Here is a 23,219-nt window from a genome sequence, read left to right on the forward strand (position 1 = left end):
AATAATATGGACAATAACAGAACAGATACTAAATAAAAAATCCACATGAATGTGAATTGCAGTGACAGGGCAGGGACTAACCCTGTGATTCAGTCTGCATGGTAAGGTGCTCTATGAGAGTACGTGTCATGGTGGTAGTGCAAATAAGTCCAATAGTGCAAAGATGAAGTCTAGAGACCAGCATTAAATATGGACAATATAAGAGAATAATGTAGACATAGTAATATAAAAACTATAGCACTGCAAGAATAACGTTTAAAAAAAAAAGACAGCATTAAATATGGGCATTATAAGGGAATAGCTGCAACCAACTGCTAACTTTATCAACATAAACACTTTTGTTCAACTGATACTAAAATGACTAACTCATTGTTACCTTTGTTGGCAACTAGACTTAAGACTTAAGACTTAAGACTTAATAATGTTTGTGAATGTGAATGTGTAAAATGGAGGTTTCTTCCTAAAAGGGAGTTTTTCCTCGCCACTGTCGCACTGTGCTTGCTCTTCGGAGAATTAATTGTTGGGACTTTATAAATTATAGTGTGGTCTAGACCTGCACTATCTGTAAAGTGTCTCGAGATAACTCTGGTTATAATTTGATACTATAAATAAAATTGAATTGAATTGAATGCTTCCTGTCTCATCTGCAAGCAGAAAACTGCCAGCAGCATCACTCAAAAGAGTCTCTGCCGTGTTACATTGCGTGTCCATTATGTGTAGAATCAAAAACCATAGACTTGTAGGATCTGATCCATCTCATGGTGTTTATGCTATTGCAAGTAGACTGTGTGTGTTCCTCACTGAATCTAGAATCAATTACTTTTTCTTTACTGCTAGTAAAACATGAAAACCAGTACATTTCAGGAATACTTGGTTGCGAGTCTGAACATAAGCCCTTTTTAAATAACAGCAGCAGTATTTTGTATTTCACCGGCCGCTCTAGTTCTGTGTTGGCCCCTGTGACCTTCTTTCCAGCACTCTGGAGAAAAGTTTGATTTGGATTTTATTTTTTAATTTTTTTTTTGACAAAAAGTGTTTGTGAATCAACAGAGTTGGATAAAATCATTTGACATTTGAAAGGGAATCCACTTAAATGCCATGCAGCTTGTTAAAATGGGATTATTGTAAAGAGTCTGATGACATTTGGAGCCATTCATTTCTTTACTCTTTAGTTTATTGTGTGTGTGTGTGTGTGTGTGTGTGTGTGTGTGTGTGTGTGTGTGTGTGTGTGTGTGTGTGTGTGTGTGTGTGTGTGTGCGTGTGTGTGTGTGTGTGCGTGTGTTTCTGTGTCAGAGGTGTGATCCGTGTAGATGTCAACATTCAAGACATCGACCTGGACCAGTGTGCAACAGGAGACGGCTGGTTTGCCGATACTCACCAGTGCAACCGCACCACCATGGAGGTAAACGCAGTGATACAAGGACCAGAGGAAAACTAGAAAAAAATGTAAACTTCTGTACTTTTGTATTTAGTCTATTTAATATCAAACTGCCCAATTACAGAGGAACCAAATGATTGGGATTAAAAGTGACAAATAGCTGGTTTATTTCCTCTGCAAAGGGATTGTTTTTTTCAGTTGCTTGTTTGTTAGTTTGTTAGTCAGATATCCCGAAAACTATTTAACAGATATCAGTGAAATTTGATGGAAAGTTAGGCAACTGTCTGGGAAACAAGTGGTCATTTTTGTTGAAGATATGGATCCAACAGCGCCACTATGTAGCCATTTATAGACAGCTTTACATTTTTAGCAATGTTAGAGACCATGGCTATAGTAATGTCCATCCGTTTACCACTGAAATAGCTCAACATCTGTTAAGTACATTGCTATAACATTTGGTACACCTATTGAAGGTATCAAGAAGGTAAATACTAATGATTTTGGAGATCACCTGACTTCTCCTCCAGTGCCTCCAGCAAGTCAAGTAAAATATCTCAACAAATTGCCATTAAATTGGGTGCAGACATTAATGTTCCCCAGGGATACAAATTGCAATATATTTGATGATCAACTGACTTTCTATCCAGTACAATACCTGCAAAACTAAAGACATTCCCCTCAGCCTCAGCTATAATATGTGTTTGAGGCTAATTAGCAACTGCTAGCATGCTAACACACTAAACTAAAATGGCAAGCATGACCTGCTAAACATTGAGACTGTCCTCCCCTGGAGAATGCTCCCATCGGTCGTTTGTGCAAGGAGCAATTACGGCTTATATTTACATTTTAAGTGGCGGCGGCTTCTAGTGGTCGTAGTGATTATGACGGGAGCAAAGCAGCAAGTAAAGTGACAAAGTATAAGAGCGCCAAATTTTCGCGTAAGCAGGCAGGTTGGGTGGGAGTCGATGGGTCAAACAAACAAAGGACTTTCACCTAGGAGGCAAGGTTCATGTCCCATTTTAAAGTAAACGGACAGTTTTTTTTACTTTAAGGAACAAACAGAGCTACGTCACGTTCAGCGTCACGTGCGTAGCCTAACTGGAAGTGAAGTTACTTCTAATTTTAACACACCACCGTGTTTTTCTTAACTTAACAAAGTAGTTTTGGTGCCTTATCCTAAACGAACTGCGACCGTTTCAAGGCGTTAACAATGTGTGAAAATATGCTGGCTATACAGTATATACGCTAAAAGTATTGTTTATTTACATGGAGTCTGGTGAATTTGGTGTAGTGATGTTGGAGCTGTTTCATGTTAAACAAAAAGGATCTTACAATTTTAACAAAAAAAGGTCTATCTCTGTAGGGATCCTTTCCATAATGTTTCTCAATTTAAAAAAATGTCATTACCATCAGTCACTTAGACACAAAAACATGGCAAAAGGGTCCAGGTTGGAAAATACCTAATTTATTTTTTAAGTATCTTAATACTTCCTCCACCACTGCACCACATTTCCTCTCTATGTAAAAACGATCTCAAATGTAGGCAAGCTGTTTAAAACTCATGTTTCAGAGTTTTAGTTACATCCCACAAATGCACTCTAAACTGTTTCCGACCTCTGAATATGGTTTAATCTCTTTCTGTCGGTGCTCATTACTTTGTGTTTTTGCATTTTACTCACACTTTTACTCTTCTATCCACTCCACCTCCGCCTCCGCCCGTCTTGTAGCTTTCCCTTTTCCCTGCCGGCCCGTCTGTGCAGACCCAATCCCCTACCTCTCATCTCAGCCGTCTATTTAAAGATGGATGCGCTGGGTGGCGGGCTGCAGGATGATCTGATGGATTACGGCGATAATCTATCCCCGGTGACATACTTCTCTTTTATGCACCACATTCACAGAGGTCTGAAACACAAGACAAGAACAGTCCTAAAAATCCCCAAATCCAGATGGCACCCATTGTCCCGTCCTGTCCCACTTGGCTTAGAGGGATCAAACATTTGACTGAGCAGGCAGTACTGGGTCACCAACTTTATTGCATCCTGCTTGGTTCTGTCCTCTGTCATTTTTTGGTGTCTTATCTCTTATTATCTCGTCACATACGGTATATTATTCCATCTCATCTCTCATTTTGTATCGTTGTCTCTCCTTGTGTTTCATTCAGGCTGTTCTTATGAACCATTCGTACATTTCGCTACGAAAAGTAATGCATGTAATTCGTATATATGTACCTATGTAAAGATCCGCGTAGGGGGAGGTTGGGTGGATGGATGGGTCCTAACCCACAGGGCTTTCAAGCCGGGGAGCGAAGTTCATGTGCCGGAAAAGTTAAGGGGAAAACACAAGACTTTCACCCAGGAAACAGGGTGTCCCAGGAGCACTACTACTTAAGGGGACCAGTTGTTTCGGCACCTAAACTTAACATTCGTCACAGAAAATGACATGACTTCACGGTGCTCTGTACCCGGCTAACAGTTTGATGTTAGTTGGATTTTTTCGAAAGATCCTGATGCTAAATCAAGTGTTTCTTAATCATGCACACTGTTTTATAGGCTGACTTGAGCCCTTGTACAAGTTTCCTCTACACCGATGTATACAAGAGGCAGCCATGAAGCGGTAAAGCATTCAAACATTTAGACACGACAGATGACTGAATCCACCGATGTACTACGACTATCTGTTGAATTCAGATGCGACCACGGAGAGAATTAAGTTGACGGCTCTATTTAATCCATATCACATTAATGTTCAGCCCGTGCCATTAAGTCTTTGAGCATCTGATAAGGGGGTTGTGGGTTAGTATATGCGAGGCCAGTGTGTGTGTGTGTGTGTGTGTGTGTGTGTGTGTGTGTGTGTGTGTGTGTGTGTGTGTGTGTCTGTTTCTGTGTGTTTCTGTGTGTACACTTGGGAACAGGATTTCTCTAGAAAAGGATAATGCTCTCAGTAGAAGCATTATGTATCCATTTAGCTTTTAACTTAGATTAACACACAGAGCATCCAAGTGTTGTGTGTTGTGTGTTGTGTGTTTGTCTCTATCCCGACCGGCTAAATTGAAGCTAGCTTTAGAGGAAAATAGAGTGAGAGAGAACTTGTTTTTGACCCCTTTTATTAACATATATTCATTCTGGTACTGTTTGCTTCACAGCAACAGCTACTCCTTCCTGTAGTCCATATTAAAATAAAATGTCTGCACTTGCACCTACACTTAAAAATGACATCAAAATCCTGCATACTTTTTTACTTTTATGTTAGTCTTATGTTGTTGGACGCATGTTACTTTAGGTTACTTCAATATGAGGTTCCTTAATCTACCAGCACATTCAAGTTTCAGTTGGTAACTTGTATAACAAATAACATTTTGTTATACAGTATTTGCTCAAACGGCCTCTACATCCTGACAGAACAGGTTTGTATGATACTGTCAGTGGCGGAATGTACTTAAGTGCAAACTAGAGGTACTTTTACTTTAGTTGAGTCTTTTCTTTTCATGCCACTTTCTACTTCTACTCCGCTACATTTCAGAGAGAAATATTGTACTTTTTACTCCACTACATTCATCTGTTACAGCTTTAGTTACTAGTTACTTTACACATTAAGATGTTTGCACCCAAAACACATGTAGTTTAGAAAATATGTTTATATTACAAATTAAACTACCCAACAATGTAACGGTCTACAAGTCCAGCTGAAATGTTTAGCAAACTGTTTGGATCGTTTCCAGTTTCTAAAATGTGAGGAGTTTTTTTTACGTCGAGTACTATTACTTTTAATACTTTACGTACATTTTCCTGATGATACGTACATACTTTTACTTAAGTAACATTTTCAATGCAGGACTTTTACTTGTAACAGAGTCTTTTTACAGTGTGGTATTAGTAGTGAAGTAAAGGATCTGAATACTTCTTCCACCACTGGATATCGTTCAAAAACGTATGCACAACAATTCATGTATCATACGAAATTGAATAATTTAAAAAGTTTACTCACATGACCGACCAGCTGTGAGGTCTCGGCCTTTTCAGAGGCCGTTACAGTTGATGTGACCATTTTGCAGCGACGACAGTTAAGTTTAGGTGCCAAAACAACTAGTTAAAGCTATAGTGTGTATCTCTGTCTCCCCCATGAGGAATTCTAAGTAATGACAACAACACTGTTGTTGCATCCACATGATACAAGCCTTCCGTAATCGTGCACGTGCCCCCCCTCCTCCTCCACACAGTTGCTAGAAGCCAAGGAGGACACGGAGGATTAAAAAAACATGATGGGGCGCCTGGATAGCTCAGTTGGTAGAGCGGGCGCACATATATAGTTTAGGTTATAGGTTTACTCCCTGGCCCTTTGCTACATGTCATTCCCCTTCTCTCTCCTTTCATGTCTTCAGCTGTCCTATCAAAATAAAGGCTGAAAATGTCCAAAAAAATGATCTTTAAAAAAAAAGAAATATATATGATGAACTCTTCAGAAGAGGTAATTATCTTCACTTGAGTTTTTGCGTAATACAATGCAATTTAATCATAGGGTTTAGGGTAACAAGAGAGAGCTTTATGGAAAGAACTATTTCATTTGGTAATTATGGTGAAAACCGTGTTGAATGGCTACATTTCCTTCTAAATTATTGTAATAAATGACATTGTCAAATATGAGGAAATCATGGAACTTCAAAGCAAGGTGTTAGCGGCCTCACTTCATGGGCAATGTGTTATGGAAAGTTATGCACAATTTTCTGTATGTTATCCTTTGAATGTCCTCAACATGAGCGATCAGTGCATATGCTCCAGAACCACTTGCAGTGCAGAACCTGTTTAGGCAACAAAACCACTTGGTTAGGTTTAGGCAAGGATTGTGGTTAGGCAATATTACTCGAGAGGGTGTGCTTTACCATCATTAGTATATGAAGGAAAGTAGAATGTAAGTTATATATATATATATATATATATATATATATTAAAATCTTAACAACCACCATTTAAAACCAGTAAAAACTAATAAAATAAGCACTTATTTAAAAAGTACTAGTACTAACACTTTATTATTATGTTACTTTTTCCTCAAAGGAAAAGGATGGACAATCTAAAACACTTCAGACAGAACAAAGAAAAAGAGTAACCAGAATAATCTTTCTGTTTTTTGCAGTGTGTACCAACTCCAGGCCGGGGCTTTCGACTGGGTCAGTACTGCTGCCGCTGTAAAGAGGGTTACTACAACCCAGAGATAGTACCTCAAGTCTCAGGTGAGTCAATAACTAACCTCTGCTGCCCACAGCAGGTCCATTAACCGAGAGAGGAGTCCTGCACACTCTTTACTGTCCATTTTCTTAAGTTTTAATAGCCAATTGAGAGGACTTTATTCCATCAAGAAGTTATTATTGTCTGATTTTAAATACTGTCCAGCCTTTACCTAACACATGGTGTGATTTATATTGTTTTCCTTTATTTTGTTATATATTACAGAGATGAGGAAAGTTGACCTAATTTTGATAGATTTGAATAGATTTGACAGTGGAGTCTCGATGCTACAGTTTCATCTATCATGACCTAGTCTATATCCACGACGTTCCACTTCCGGGATTGCTCCGGTGCCGCCTGATGCAAGTCTTTTCGCCGTTGTCCGTTACTTTCAGATTTCTTTGTGTTGTAATTTTAAACTTTTATGAAGACTATGGTTAACTGCTCCTCAGATCTCTGCAGGGTAAATCCAGACAGCTAGCTAGACTATCTGTCCGATCTGAGTTTTCTGTTGCACGACTAAAAACAACTTTTGAACGTACACATGTTCCACCAAAACAAGTTCCTTCCGTGGCTATTTTGCAGCGGCTCCGTGCGGAGCTTAGCGCCGCGCATGACGATTGTGATTGGTTTAAAGAAATGCCAATAAACCAGAGCACGTTTTTCTCCCATCCCGGAATGCTGTGTGGACTAGCCAGACCCTCCTCCACAGTGCTGTGGACTTGACTTGATTTGACTTGAAGGTCTGGCAAAGCAAGACTAATCATGACCCAACTTTTTAGCGTATTTTAGCTTAGTTTAGTTTGGTCATTATATTGTTATTTACTGTATGACACACCATCCCATAGATAAATACATAGATACACCCACATTACAGAACCTGTAAGAGCAAATTAGTGCCCTTTGTATAAATAGGAACCAATCTTTGGTTCCTCAGGTGCATCCCGGACAGCACACACAGTTTTTGACCACACACACACACACACACCAACACCACAACACTACACAGGCATACATACAAGCAGTGATTTGTTTGGAAACCCAACTAAGATCTCATGGAAATAAATGGAACCAATGGTTTTAACTGCAAATATGACTTGGACGTTCATTGATCAAAAAGGTAAAAAGTGCGTCAATTACTCTACCCGTAGAACAGCACCTCAGGGACTTAAAGCTTGGGCTTAGCCTCTACACTACCTGTTCAGCAGTAACAACTGACCAGGCTTAGTTAGAGACTGGTGAAAATGTAGTGTTTCGTGATATTTTTGTCAGAAGTTGGTGGAGACTAAAAAAAGAGCTAAAAGAGAGGATATTTAAATCAAATCAATCAAATTCTTGTATGTGCACACATACTTGGCCAATAAAGCTGATTCTGATGCTAATGTCAGAATATATTCATATGATATTCATTAAATCCTTTAGAAGCTTTCTTCTGAGTTTGTCCCCATTTTGAATGTCCAATCCATGATGCACCGTGTCTCTGCTGACATCTGCTGGCCTGGAGGCTAACGCGTGCTTTTTCTGTGCTGTATGGAGTTACTAGGTGTTACTTTTTACTTTCAGTGATGAACTTCCCCAGGATATTGTAACGTGCAGTGACAAGGACAGGATAGGACATGTTTCCCATCTACAAATGTACATGACCAAGATAGGAATCAAACCTCGGTTCTTTATCCTACCTGTGATTATTTTATATATACAGCAGCCGGAAAAATGAATCCTTTAGAGACATTAAATGAGACTGTACTACTGTATGTGCTCTGTGTGAGGTCATATGAGGTCTTCACATGGCTTTGTGTAGGTGTCGACGCAGATGGCGGCCCTCTGAACGGGAGTGATGGCGGGAATGGCAATGGCAATGGCAGTATGTGTTACCCGAACATGCCCATCTGTCTCCCGTGCTGGCTGGGCTGTAAGAGCTGCCAGGACGGGACGCCCTGCTGGGTGCAGGAGGCCTGGCTGCTAAGGGGCGGCGTGCTAGCTGTCCAGGGCGTCTTCATGCTCCTCATCTTCATCAGCATGCTGGTGGCCTACAGGCATCGTCGAAACAGGGTGAGTCAGTTCTTTTGGCTCAACGGTGGCCACCGTGCAGATGGAGGAGAGCTGTTCCAGGCGAGCCATGATACATTATGCCGAAACATTCAGCTCTGTTTATTTAGCAGAAATGTCTTCTGTTTTATTTTTTATCTTACGTGCTTGTTAATGCAGACTGTGATTACTTTAAACCTGTTTTTTTTATGTTTAAAGTCATTAATGCACAAGAGTCTACATTTGTTGCTAATTATGTGTTTCGATTAATGTTTTTAATCCATCAACCTTTAAATCAAACTCATATCAATCAGAAAAAGGGTAATTTTTTATCTTTCTTGTGTCAAAAAAATGACATATAACAAAGGTACAAAGCCTGGAATCAAACCCGGGACGTTGCAACTACTCGGCCACCAAGGCGCTCTAGCTCTTCATTTAAAAACAGAAATATTGGGCATATTTTTAAAAATATTTTTATTTTAGCCTTCTATTTTTCTATTCCATATTTATGTTTCTGACTTTGCAGTACTTTTTTATTTTCTCTTAAACCAAAACACCAAGGCTAACTCCTTGTAGTCGCAGTGAAACGGACGTTGGAGCTTTAGCTCCTGTACGGTGACGTATTTCCCAGTGAAAGGGAATATTTTAGCTGTAAATCTAACATTTGGCATTTGATTGAACCGCTAAAAACTGGGCAGGCTTAGAGTTTAGCTCAGTACTGAGGACTGTTGGCAATGGCTCCACACAAACTCTCAACTGTTGTTTCTGTTAGATCAGGAGAAGGAAAATGATTGGGAAACTTCACTGAATTTCAAACGGCTCTGTCACTGCAACCTAGTTGTCAATAACCCTGATTCTGATACAGCTCAGATTATGTTTTGTTAGCATGCCTACAGCTGAGACTAATGGGAGTTGTAATGGGAGTTGTATTTTTCTTTAGGCTAACGGTTTATCTTGTTTGTTTGTTATTATTGTTCTGTACAGTGGTGGATATTCATGGGTCCACTCTCTCAGTTCTGATCATAGACAGTTAACGGACAATGTGACGCTGTAGATTTCCACGGACACCAGTGAAGGATATTAGAAGTCACTTTTCCGGTGAGGGCTGAGCGTTACTGAGCAGCCTCCAACTGAGCTTGAAGACGTAGATGTGACGTGAGCAACCTGTCTGAAAGTTGGAAGTCTTCTGGTAGCTGTGCCAAGAGAAATCTCAATCATTCCCAATCTAGCAGAGACGGAGAGCGTAGGTATATGTAAGGAGATAACATAGACACAGGCTAATTATTGCTCACTAAAATGATAGTTAACATTAGTAATTAAACTTAAACAGCTAATGTAAGTCGAAACTGCCTGCGAGCTTCTCCTGTACTATACGGTAATTACACTACTAATTACTAACAGTAAGTCCTGTGGTTATGACACAATCGTTTGCCTATTTTTATAAAAACGTCTGCTACGGAGCCATAACGTGAGGTACAAGGTAATGGAGCCTTTTATGCATATTCGTGTTTCTTTAGAAATAAACAATGGACAAATAAAGTCTTTAAACACTTCAGATGTAAAGTTATTCGCTGTCAAAGTGGCGCCAAAATGAATGGCAGTCAATGGGATGCTAACGGCGGGTGATGGCTTGTTAGCAACAAAATGGCTCCATAGGAGCTACGCTTTCCAGATATGCTTTGTGGAGACCGGCTTACCCCCTTGGTTCTGATGTGGTGCATCCACATCATCACAGGTCAAAAATGTGTTTTTGAATGCAGACAAAGAGTGTGACATGTAAATTGCAAGGGAAAAAAAATGCTCTTTTGAACGAAATGGTGGAGCATCTTTTGTTTGTGTTCTCTCTCTGTTGGGGTCAAATGCTCCGTGAATCCGGTCTGACTATCCTCAGGTTTTCACAGGTCCATTTTAAAATCGGGGCCACGAGTGGGTACCTGTTTATGTTAGACGATGGTATAGTCCTTTAAAGCTATAGTGCGTAGTTTCTGTCGCCCCCATGAGTAATTCTATGTAATGACAACAAAACTGTCAGCGCGTCCACATGATACAAGCCTTCAGTGATCGTGCACCCCTTCTCCACGCAGTTGCTAGTAGCCAAGGAGGACACGGAGGATTAAAAAACATGATCATGGACTCTTCAGAAGAGGTCATTATCTTCACTCGAGTTTCTGCACGTAAAAGTTACCGGACGACACAATCTTCTGAACATAGTCATACTGAGAAATCCAGAGAGAGTTGTGTGGAGCTGATAGTCTTAATTAGCTTTGTAGTTTGACGTTCATTAATATAAAAAAGTTACGCACTAAAGCTTTAACTTCTCAATCAGCACTACAAATCTTCTTATAACTGTCTTTTTCTTTTTCTTTTACTTGTTCCTCAGAGGATCCGGGCGTCTGGCCTCCTGCTGCTGGAGACGATCTTGTTCGGCTCTCTGCTCCTCTACTTCCCGGTGAGTGTCTGACCGAACTGAGTGTCACAGATTAGAGCTCTTTACAGATCACTGCACAGCACAGCGCTACGGATTATATCATAATGGACCATTTATGGGAGGTTAAATGGTGTGTGTGTGTGTGTGGGGGGGAGGGGGGGATTGAGGTGGGTGCGTGGGTCGTCGGCAGTTTTTATAACGATTATCAATCAATCTTTAGATTTATTTTACCATTTAAAGAGCCGTTAATGTAAGTTGACCGTGACTTTTTATCCAAAGTGTCGGTCGATGTGAGCCGTTCTTGCTGAGCTGGTACTTACTGCAGGTTATTGATCATTGTTTCCCTTTCATATGTGAACATGTTAATGTGATGTTCTAAGGGCAGCTCAGCTTTTCTTAACTGCACACTGGCGGGATGATTACAAAAGATTCACCAAACCATACAGGCGATATAGGTTGTTTATTCCTACCCTCTAATAAAGCTCAACAGTGTGGTTCCGGAAGTAAAAATCCCATTTATTTTCTCCATAAGAATGTTGATTATGAGCCATAATGTCTAATACCCTCCGAGGTAGACTGACCACGAGCTAGGAGATAATGAAACGATAGTTTCTACTCCTGTAGAAGCCAGAAGTCCGTATGAAATCAACCTTGTTTTAAGATAAACTGGTTTAATTTGCAATGCATGGAGAAAAACTACACTACCCACAATCTTAAACGTAACAGCGATGTTACGTGGAGCTCGCTGTTGCCATGGAAATGTTTACCGCACCTGCAAACCTGCGAACGGCTAGTGAGCTGCTACCACTGAAGTCTGTAATCGTTTCTGTACACAGTCGTGTACGTTTTGCCTTTTTTCAGTTTTCAATCTGTTTTTTTTGAGCCAAATCAAATGTTTTATGGTCACGATTCATCTCGTAGCTGGTTGGCTTGGGACTCGCAGCCCGGTCTCCTGGATGAAAGTCCTGTCCTGTGGGGGGTTTTTTTACCCATCCTTTACGCGGAATTTGGCGCTCTTATATATTTGTTACCTTACTTTCTGCCGCCACTATAAACGTACATATGAGACGTCATTGCTGCTTTAACAAACGACCTAAGGGAGCGTTTTTTGGGGGAGGACGGTCTCAAATATTTTTCTTATCAAGTGACATCTCCATATAAATTTAATGTCCACTTTCCTTTAAACACAGCACTGATTTAATCCCCTGTGTAATTACTTTTCTAGTTTCTTTAGAATAAATTAAACAAGTTAAGAATTTTTGCAATAGCAACGATGACTGAGCAGATTACAGACGGAAGATTAGAAATCAAACTATGGGTACAACCTTAGTGACAAGCAAAAAGCATGTTGACATAGCTACCCCGCCGCATGCTATTATATGTAGATTGTATTGTCTGCACTTGTTGTCTTGTCGTTGTGCTGTTTTATCTTGTGGCGCGATCAGTGTTTTACTGGAGGACCACAATGGAATTAGAGCTTTCAGACTTTATTGTGTTTTTATCCTTTTAATGTCGGCCTATGTAATTACGGCTGTGCAGTGTTATATATGTGCGTTCTTTTTAATAATCATCAAATAAATCAAACAAAAAGGATTTCTGAAGAGGCCTGGATTTGATATTCCCACTCGCTGTCATTTTGGCAGGTACAGCAGACAATCCCCATTCATTTACCCGAATTAGGATTTTTTAGGATTATGATTAGCATTGGGTTCATTTGAGGTTGAGGGTGACTCTGAAACATACATTCAGTTTACTGAGTGCATTCAGCCAAAACAGTTTTTAGAGAGGGGTTGATTGAATTTGATGGTGATTTTGGAGGTTTTGCAGTTGGTGGTGCTTTGTCATTCTGAGATGTGTCGCTAAATGTTTAAATTGTAAAACCATGATGGAAGACAGGACAGGAAGTGCAGGATATAAGCAAAATCTTTTTTGGCATTTTGGGACGAGTTTTGTTTGGAGAAATTCAAAGGTAAATTGTAGCCCACGTACCTGACTGTAGTTCTGAAAGTCTGATGAAAGGTCCGAGTTCACTCTCTCATCTCAGCTAGGGGTCACTGTGGTCCGGCAGCCATTTCATCTACAAACAGATCCCCTGCTGGAGGGCTTGTTTTGGTGTGGAGAACGATCATAGTGCTGAAAAGTGAAAGGTGCAAGGTTTCTTAAAGCTTATTAAATTGAAAAGAATCAAAGAGAGCAACATTGGTTTACTGTACTGACAGTTAGTACTTAACTTGAGTCTTTTCTTTTCATGCCACTTTCTTCTAGTTCTCCATTACATCTCAGAGGGAAATATTGGAGTTTATACTTCACTACAGAAATTTACTTTACAAATTAGGATTTTTTATGAAGCCATTTCTCACTATTTTCACTCATTTTACAAACCAAACAATCAATCGATTAACGGAAGAAATAATCAGCAGATTAATCTCTAATGTAAGTAATTAGTTAATAGTTCAACATAAGCTCCAGATCAGCCAACTACAACAGTAAAATAAAATCTGCTTTTACATAAATGCATGAGTACTAATAAGTAATAATAATAGTAAGTAATAGTTCTGCAGGAATTCATAAATTAAACTATTGGAAAAATAGAATCTTGATCACTTGATGACACTCCATGAGGATCACCAAAGACATTACAGTTCTTAATGAGGGGAACATGAATGTCTGTACCAAATTTCGCGACAATGCATCCAACGGTCATGGAGGCATTTCCCTTGAAAACTACAAGTATCAACCTCATGGTGGCGCTAGAGAAAAAGTCAAGGGATCAAAATGATTAGGATTCATAGAAACTTCATGTTGTTATTAAAGAGGACCTTGGGTACGTACCAGGTCTTTACATTGCATTCACGTTACCTTCACTTGCATCCCTTCCTGGCCTCTTAGTCCATCCTATCGAGGAAGCATGCTTTAGATCGACTAATCAGATGCCTTCTCCGTCTATAACCGAGCCCTCAATCTGCCTCTGAGTGCAGGCCATTTCTGATGATTAAAACTGCCTTCCTCTGGATGGTTACTGCCCGTCAGCTCTGATTCTATATGTATTCACTCAGAGTGATTTTATCCTTTACGAGCGGTTCCAACACAATGATGTAAATTTGCATTCACAGTTTAGGCTTTTTGCTGATGCTCTTATCCAGAGTGATGGAGACGGACTGTCACAGCAGAATGAGCTTTAATTCCTGGATTACAGTCATCCATTCCACTGCCACATACTGAACACAGACAAAGGGACAACCTGTTGTTGAATGTAACTAAAAAAAAAACACATTTAGTTCAGACATCACGCCTTTTAATCGGGCAGTTTTTGTCTATTAATGCTGATGAGACATGTTATTACTAGGATTGGGTTAAAATAATCAATTCTCCAATTAAAATCGATCTTGGTTTGAGTGATCTGATATTGATTAATAAAATCCAGCAAATCAATATTTTAATATATGCATTTTCACAATGGATGGGCTCCGTGCACAGCGACGGTGGCTCTGAAAAAATAGTCTCGGGAAGGAACTTGTTTTGGTGGAACATTTGCACCCCCCAACAGAAAATGTCACATCAAATATTAAACAAAGGTAACTGTTCACACAATACAGTAACGTGAGATATTTAAATTAGCTGGATACATGGTTAAACCTCATTAGCTCTTGTATCTCCGTGTGTACTTCGTCCACAGCAATCCCACCAATCGGTCCCAAAACGTCCCAGTTAGAGAGGAAATGCTGTAAAAATATTCTTTGTAAATCTTTACAATCATTCACCGAAATATCCAAGCAGGCCTGCTTTGTTGCACGATCCAAATTTTCTTCAAAACTTACCATTTTCAGGGCAATCATCTAAAGAAAGCCTTTTTAACTTTTTTTGCCAGAAGAAGCCCTAGAACTTTTTTCTTTTTGGTTACTTTTGTCTGTTGCCATTACTGGCACTTATACAACATTAGTAACAACAATATAATTGTAATACATGTAGTAATAGTCGTACTTGTAAGCAGCAGTGATAGTAGTAGAACTAGTATGGTGGTTCTGTAGTTTGACTTGCAGTGAGTGTCTCTCTCTGTATCTCTCTGCAGGTCTTCATCATGTACTTCAAGCCGAGTGCTTTCAGGTGTATTCTGCTCCGCTGGGTCCGGATGCTTGGCTTCTCCATCGTCTACGGGACTGTCACTCTGAAAATGTACAGGTAGGTTTGGTTTCTTTTATTTTACAGTGACACCCCGTTACATTTCAACAACAACAATAATTCCTCCAACGTTCAGTGAGTTCACAGTTTTCTACATTTTGTTTTCAGCAGTGAAACGTTGTTTGATTCTTGCCTTGCAGGGTGCTAAAGGTGTTCCTCTCGCGCACGGCCCAGAGGGTGCCATACTTGTCCAGCCTCCACTTGCTGAGGATTCTGGGAGTGATGCTGATGACGGTCAGCTGGTTCCTGTGTGCGTGGACGGTCGGCGTCCTGCAGAACCGCGACAGGAACATCCCAGTGTTCATCACAACCTCCACGTCGGACGGCCGGGGTTTCAACATGTGTTACCTGGACCGCTGGGACTACATGATGGCTGTGGGTGAGTGGCAGCAGAGGTGAAGACGAGCCTGGACACTCTTGAGAAAAGAGACGCTTGAGATTGTCAGAGCTGATAGATCTTTTCACTCAAACAATGCAGTCATCACATTTTTTATTTATGTAAAATACTTAAAAGTTAGAATGTATTAAGCTATTTTTATCAACTCAATTTAGACCTCAGATTAAGGTCAAGGCAGTTTGCTGGAAAATGGAAAAAAATCCCTGCCAGGAATTGGAAAATGCAGCTCTCCTCTCTCTGTCCTCAGCAGCCACTCCCTTCATACAGTAACCTGTACGAGTACTAGTCGTCATTCATTTCAATCATCCTCATCGTGATTGTGATCTTGATGCTGTTGTATAATGGCAATTATATGGGAATTACCATCCTGTTTTCTTTGTAAAGCTCTTTGCGATGACATACTGAATACTCGAAGCCGCAGCCGTAAGCCTATGGCTTGCTAATAGTTTGCAGAAGGCTAAACTATTAGCAACATCTATCTCTGAAAGGCTTTTGCTAATATGGACATGTGCTTAATTGTGTTTATTGTCAGACTCTCTTTTAGACTCGAGAAACTTAGTCTTCCTTTTTTGGGGTTGCTTTGCATTGTAGGCCAATGCTGGAATATGAACTTTTTCTGCAGGATTTACCACCATTGAATCAGGCTTTCATCATCAGAAGGGACGTGGTGCACACGCATCTGCATTTGTAGAACAGCCATTAGGAATGCTTTCTTTTTGAAATTACCTTTGATTGGCCAAAGTCTCATCACAGGATACATTTTCTAAAGCATTTTTAGCAATTCATCAGTATTAGATTTAAAAAAAAAAAAGTAGTACATTGAAAAGAACTGCACTATTTATAGCTGAACTTACTTTCTTCTGCCACAGCTGAGCTTCTGTTCCTGTGCTGGGGCAGCTCCTTGTGGACCGCCGTAAGGCCGGTGCCCTCTGCCTTCCACGAGCCTCGCTACATGGGCATCGCCATCCACAACGAGCTGCTTCTCTCCTCCATGTTTCACCTGTTCAGGTTAACAGCCAGCGTGTCTCTGAACCTCTGAAATGCAGTACAGTTATTACCTACATATGCCTGAGCAATACCCTCGGCATTGTATTTGTACAAACGTAATGCACGGATGTGACATACAGTAATTTTGTGTTTTCTGTCTCCGTCAGGTTCACCTTTCCCTCTCTCCATCCTGATTGGATGTTGCTGCTCTCCTTCACACACACCCATGTGACCATCACTGTGACACTCGCCCTGCTCTTCATTCCCAAGGTACTGTGCAGTTTTAGGTCATAGTACCAAAGTGAATCCATTTTTGGGTAGAATAACAGGTCAAAGTAAAAGAAAAAGGTCATCAATCATGGATAAAAAAATGGAGATTGATGAGTTATCTCATCAACAAGTAGCCTACCTCAAGATTGAGTAAATGTTACCGTACCGTTACTTTCCACCACAGCTAATTTCTATTATATACTGTATAGGCAAGAAAGACATACCATGCAAAGTCGGTGGGCTATGAAATTCCTTTGAATATCTTACGTTTTATGACAATCCATCCAATATTTGTGGAGAAATTTCATCATAGACTCAGGTGTATGTGAATGTGCATGACATACAATGTTGTTCTCAAATGTGAAATGTTTACATGTGAATTGTACGTCTGTGTGTGTTCCACAGTTTCTATATGTGTCTAAGCCGGGAAGAGAGGAGATTGCAGCAGAGGTGTATGAAGATGAAGTGGACCTTCGGCGCTCAGGCTCGTACTTCAACAGCAGTTTTCACTCTGCTTGGAGTGAACACAGTGGAGTGGACCCAGATGACTTCCGGGTAAACTCTTTTGCCCCTTCAGAACGATGTTATCACTTTGCTTTGGGACATGATTTACAAAATGTAGAAGATATTCCAAAGGTCACATTTAAATAAGTAAAATACATTTAAATAAGGAAAATAAATGTCCCTTAATTTCAGTTATGACCACATGTAGACTCACTTAAACAAATCTTAAATATATTATAATTGAAATCATAAATTAACAGTAAATAAGCGGTAAAATTTACATTTGTAGTATAACCTTTCTCCACCCTTTATCCTTAACGGTGTTCTTCTTACATGAGAACGTGTCTGTTTCCTCTCCTCTGACTTGTTACTCTCCGTATCTTTTCCTCAACCATTTCCTCAATCCCTTCATCAATTCCCTCCCTTCTTCATATGCACCAGGATGAACTGAAGAAGCTATATGCCCAGTTAGAAGTCCACAAGACCAAGAAGATGACCGCAAACAACCCTCATCTGTCAAAGAAGCGAAGTTCTCGATGTGCATTGGGGAGATCCATTATTAGACGCATTGCTGAGATCCCAGAAAGCATGAGCCGGCAGTGCAGCCGCGACGACAAAGATGGATCCTCCCAGAGTAGAATCAGTGTGAATTGGTCCGAGTCCTTCAGGAGGGCCCCAGATACTGTCAGTATCAGTTACAAAAGTTCAATGAAATCACCATCACGATCACCATCCATGCGCAAGTCCCAAAGTGATCATCACTATGTCAGGGAAAGAGACCCTTCTTTGCATGACAGAATGTTAAAAGCCAACGCTGTGAAGAGATCTTCCCGGCGATCAGAGACAGATTCCTTGGATATTCCACTGGGGGTCTGTAAGTCAGCCAGTGCCCAAAATCTGTCAATTGATACCAATCTCCTGCATCCTGATCACACCAAGCTTCATAAGTCCTGGAGTCTAACGTCCACGACCACCCAGTCTATGGAGAACATAACCAAGGTTAACAAAGCCAGCACAGTGTTGACAAGATCCAGGCAGAGCATTTCCATAAGTGACCAGACCCGGAGTGCTCTCAGTCAGTCAGGGTCATTTGACAAGGCTGAGGTCTGTCCTTGGGAGGTGGAGCAAGAACAATCAGGGGACAAGAACCAGAAGCATGTCACCTATGCAAACTCTGAAGATGTTGAGGACAAAGGGCCACCATCTCCAAAGATGCTTGTCTGTCCCTGGGAACATTTACCACCTGTAGAAAAGAAGCCTTCAGAGGATAAAGGAATAGGTGAAAGTGAGTCACCAAAACCACAGGCTCCTGTGTCTGCAAGTGCACCAGGGACTCCAAGACCAAAGGTCACAAAAGATCAACGTGTCTTCTCCTTCCGCACCACCACCACCAGTAAGTGGCTCTCTGTGAAATCAGTTATGAGATCTGTGGATGCATCAAGCAAGTCCAGTAAGGAGGGAGATTTAAATAAAGAGGATTCTGTTTCACAAAAAAGTCAGGAAAGTGCTTCCACAACACCACGATCGAGATCATCTAGTAGACGTCTAAGCATTGAAAAGAGGTCACTGCAGAAAAGAAGTATGACAACAGCAGATAAACCATGCCTTGTGAAGCAGAATGCCATCAGACTTTCCTCTGGGGATTCTTCCGACAGAAGCCCAAGAAAGTTTGTGATCGTAAAATCTGCTGTCTACTCTTGGGACATAGATGATATGCAAAAAGATGGCACTCATGAAAATGTGTTTTTATCAAGGCAGAATAGCAAACGTAGTAGTGTAAGTTCTTGGGAAACTGCCAGCAGCTGTAGAACTCCTTCAACTCACAGAAGAGGTAGTAATCGAATTACACCAGTCCGCAATATTTCCTATACAGATGTGTGTCCATGGGATGGAGCTGGTACTTCCCAGGAAGGAGAGGGACCAAAGAACCAGAGCATTAAAGCAGATGTCTGCCCTTGGGAATCACAGGTATCTGAACTATCTAATGTATGTCCGTGGGAATCTCAAGAGCAAGGGAATGTGAGAAGACAAAGTGGTCGTGGTGAGGCGTGTCCTTGGGAATCGCAGGATAATCCCGTTATTTCTTATACTAACACGTCCAAAGATTCACAGACCCAACTGTCTTTGAAACGTCCAGCAGATATATGTCCCTGGGAGACTGCAGAAAGTCCCCAACCTTCAATACGGCAAGATAATGATTATGCCAATGTTTGTCCATGGGTTGTTCAGGACAAAGCTGAAGTTGTATATGAAAACCTAAGTCCTTTGCAGACCAAGAAAGGGCTCTCGGTGCCCCTTAAGCAAGAAGTTATGAAAGCTGCCGTCTATCCCGGTGCATCAAAAGAACATTTAAGTAATGAGAAACAACCCAATGAAAAATCACCTGCCCTGCATTCAGGTAAGCAAGTACCCAAGGCAGCAGAAAGTTGTCCATGGGATTTCCCTGATCCACCAAAAAACTTGGGAAACATTTGTCCGTGGGAAGAGGAGAACATCGAGCCAACAAATACAGGCTCAATAATACAAATTAAGGTAGATATTTGTCCATGGGAGGCTGGACATCAAGACAAACCACCAGACTTACAAAAAGGTATCTCGCCTTCGAGATTTGCTTCCGTACAGACTGATAGGAAAGACGACACAAGAGTAAACATATGTCCCTGGGAAACTGACCTTCCTGAGACAAATGCAGCAACCACGATTGTGTTAAAAGGACTGGAAAAGCTGGCAGATGTTTGTCCATGGGAAAGTGGCGAACCAGAATCTGGAAAGCCTCAGACCCCCAAAACATCAGAGAGTCATGTAAAGCAAGACACAGCTCGCACAAGTGTTTGTCCATGGGATACAGAGGAAGCAGGGGTAGTCAAAACTGAAGTATCAAAAATATCAGAGAAGCGACAAGGACAAGGAAATTCCAGAGAAGAAGTGCGTCTATGTGACACGGAAGCCCCAAAGGTTCTCAAAAAGCAAGATGGTGCACGGGCAGATGTTTGTCCATGGGAGTCGGACGAACCAAAGACTCTCCAAAAGCAAGATAGCGTACGGGCAGATGTTTGTCCATGGGAGTCGGACGAACCAAAGACTCTCCAAAAGCAAGATAGCGTACGGGCAGATGTTTGTCCATGGGAGTCGGACGAACCAAAGACTCTCCAAAAGCAAGATAGCGTACGGGCAGATGTTTGTCCATGGGAGTCAGACGAACCAAAGACTCTCCAAAAGCAAGATAGCGTACGGGCAGATGTTTGCCCATGGGAGACAGATGAGCCAACGGTTCTCGAAAAGCAAGATAGGACACGGGCAGATGTTTGTCCATGGGACACAGACGAGCCAAAGGTTCTCAAAAAGCAAGATAGCGCACGGGCAGATGTTTGTCCATGGGAGTCAGGCGAACCAAAGACTCTCCAAAAGCAAGATAGCGCACGGGCAGATGTTTGTCCCTGGGAAGCTGAGGAACCAGGAGTTGTAAAAAAGCAAGACAGCACTGAAGCAGACATTTGTCCCTGGGAATCCAAGGATCCACAAACCTCAACCGAAATCAAAGTCGATATTCCCAACAGTGACCAAGATGAAGTCACAGAGACCCAGGGGTCATTCAGTGTAGAAGACACTCCAGCAGATAACGGCAGAGAGCAGATAGATGAGTCTAGAGAAAACTTAGCCCTGGGCCGGCGTGATGCTCTGTGTCCCTGGGTGATGGAAAGAAGCAGATCTAGTTCATTCACAGACAATGCCTCAGATATCTTTACATGGGAGCCTGAGAATATTCCTGAGGAAGATGAAGAGGACGATGATGCAGAATGTGCTGCGGAGGCTTTTGTATTCCCACCTGACTTGTGATCTAAATCTAGCCAGCATTTGCTTTCACTTTTGACCCCTCCGACTAAATCAAAGGGATGGTGAACTCGATAAAACCATTTTGGTGGTACTCCAACTACTGGTGTTGATGGTCAAGGGCATATTTGAAGTTCTACACGGAGGTCAGAGTGCAGGGTCATCTCACGAATAGCTCCCCTTCAGCTGCCAGAGCTAAAAAAAACTTGGATAATTACTTGGGCTAATCAAAGACAAAACTTGTTATTTCAAGTTGGACTATCCATTTGTGCCAGATACTTGATGAGCTGGACACAATAAGTTGTGCAAACCTGTTTTCTTTTAGCTGAAGCACATAATGCATTATGCCCCTCATTAAACCAGCGAATGAACTACAAACATTTCTTGGCTGATGGAAGGGGATCGATGGTGTTTAGATGAAGTCCCTTTTCTTCCTGCTTCTACCCCCCATTTTAAATTTAAATGTTTTTGTCTTTGTATGTTTTTAGGGTAACAATACACATATTTTCCATGTACGTACAGTATGTTGGACCCATGGCTAGGGTGAATATGTTACAAAACCTAAACTTAACAAGTCCACAGTGCTCGCAATCACAAATACAGCACAACAGATGGGACACTAAGCTTAACCATTATCCGCCAGATAAATCAGTCCAATTTTGTTCTTTTGTGGAAGTTATATTTTCAAAGTACAAATAAGTGTTAAGTGTAAAGCAGTCCGCTAGGACTACGAAGGATGTCAAATTACATTTAAGTATTAATGATTGAAAAAAAAACTATGCATTCCTGTTTGCTTAAGTGACTAAACGGCAATGATCATTACTACTTTTGATTCAGTCAGAATAATGGGAAAAACAACATTTCACCACTTTAAGAAAACATGATTAAAACAAATACATAAATCACCATAATCTCAAGACTTACACCCTAAACAAAAAAAAATAAATACAGCCCTTACAGTGGAGTGAAAACTGCATAATCATTATATATGAGCATTGAGAAAGTCATGTCAATATATTTTTATGCACTGGACATCAGTTTCTCTAAGATGGGACAATGCGTTTAACATTGTGTGATGTGAAATACATGCTTTTAAATGTTTGGTAATTGCAAAAGTCAAATCAAATTGAATAGGACACTGACCTGCTTCCATCTCTGAAATTAACTAAATGTTTCAATGATGGGAGTTATAAAGGTGAAGCCTCCGTTTCGATAACAAAGGCTGCCCCCTATTTGCTTTGCTTGAGCAATTGCTAATTTAGGTTTTGTCACCTAGAAAGGTTTTTTGTCAGGGTTCTTTATGCAGGTAATGATATTAGTCATTATCGTCATTGCTGAAAAAAAGACAACAGAAAAATTCACAAATATTCTTCTTATTGGATATAGGATATTCTTCTGGATGACTCCGTTGATATGCAGACAGCCGGTAATACTAGAGAAATTAGATATTTTTAAATTAAAACAATTTATAGATTAGTAAAAGATATCTTATGATCAGACCCAAACGGAATCTGCAGATTTTTTCTCAGTTTTCAACGTTGATCCAGAATGAAAATCTGTGGAACTGTTTTTCTGTTTGGGGTGATTTGTTAAGATTAAGCTGCCTACACATGATAGGTGGCAAAACCGCTTTGCGCCGGCCATTCCATTGATTTCCTATGGGGAGAGTGGTGGCGCCCAACTATGCCCTGCACTACCCCTGGCGTTGCGCACCGCTGGGATTTGCTGCTTTGCGCTGCGCTCAAAATTCAAATTATTTAAACTTTGACCCAGTTGCCGCTGACCTTTCGAAAGCGCAACCAATGAGATAACAGCATGGGGGAAATGGCTTCCTTGCCACCATTGATGTTTACCAAGGGGGTAAGCGAGCGTCCACAAAACGTACCTATAGAGCCATTTTGATGCTAACAAGCCATCACCTCCCGTTAGCATCCCATTGACTGCCATTCATTTTGGCGCCACTTTGACAGCGAATAACTTTACATCTGAAGCGTT

The 23,219-nt window shown here is 40.9% G+C and overlaps 1 protein-coding gene across 2 annotated transcripts in view; it reads left to right on the forward strand.

Annotated features, from left to right (window-relative positions):
- si:ch211-156l18.8 (probable G-protein coupled receptor 158) overlaps nt 1-22,157 on the forward strand; it is a 24,701-nt gene extending 2,544 nt beyond the window's left edge. Inside the window, exons 2-13 of one of the 2 annotated variants that reach the window (XM_036000452.1) lie at nt 1,294-1,402; nt 6,509-6,605; nt 8,402-8,652; nt 11,009-11,077; nt 15,126-15,235; nt 15,376-15,614; nt 16,502-16,640; nt 16,787-16,889; nt 17,295-17,444; nt 17,835-20,364; nt 20,428-20,732; nt 20,859-22,157. In XM_036000452.1, the coding sequence (XP_035856345.1) occupies nt 1,294-1,402; nt 6,509-6,605; nt 8,402-8,652; nt 11,009-11,077; nt 15,126-15,235; nt 15,376-15,614; nt 16,502-16,640; nt 16,787-16,889; nt 17,295-17,444; nt 17,835-20,364; nt 20,428-20,732; nt 20,859-21,230 (4,474 nt within the window). In that variant the 3' untranslated portion in view covers nt 21,231-22,157. Of the gene's footprint in view, nt 1-1,293; nt 1,403-6,508; nt 6,606-8,401; nt 8,653-11,008; nt 11,078-15,125; nt 15,236-15,375; nt 15,615-16,501; nt 16,641-16,786; nt 16,890-17,294; nt 17,445-17,834; nt 20,733-20,858 lie in introns of both variants that reach the window. The other variant, XM_036000451.1, reaches the window with a different exon arrangement.
- The last annotated feature ends 1,062 nt before the right edge of the window (nt 22,158-23,219 follow it).

Source organism: Sander lucioperca, chromosome 4 (assembly GCF_008315115.2).
Source record: "Sander lucioperca isolate FBNREF2018 chromosome 4, SLUC_FBN_1.2, whole genome shotgun sequence".
In the NCBI taxonomy this organism is placed as follows: domain Eukaryota; kingdom Metazoa; phylum Chordata; class Actinopteri; order Perciformes; family Percidae; genus Sander; species Sander lucioperca.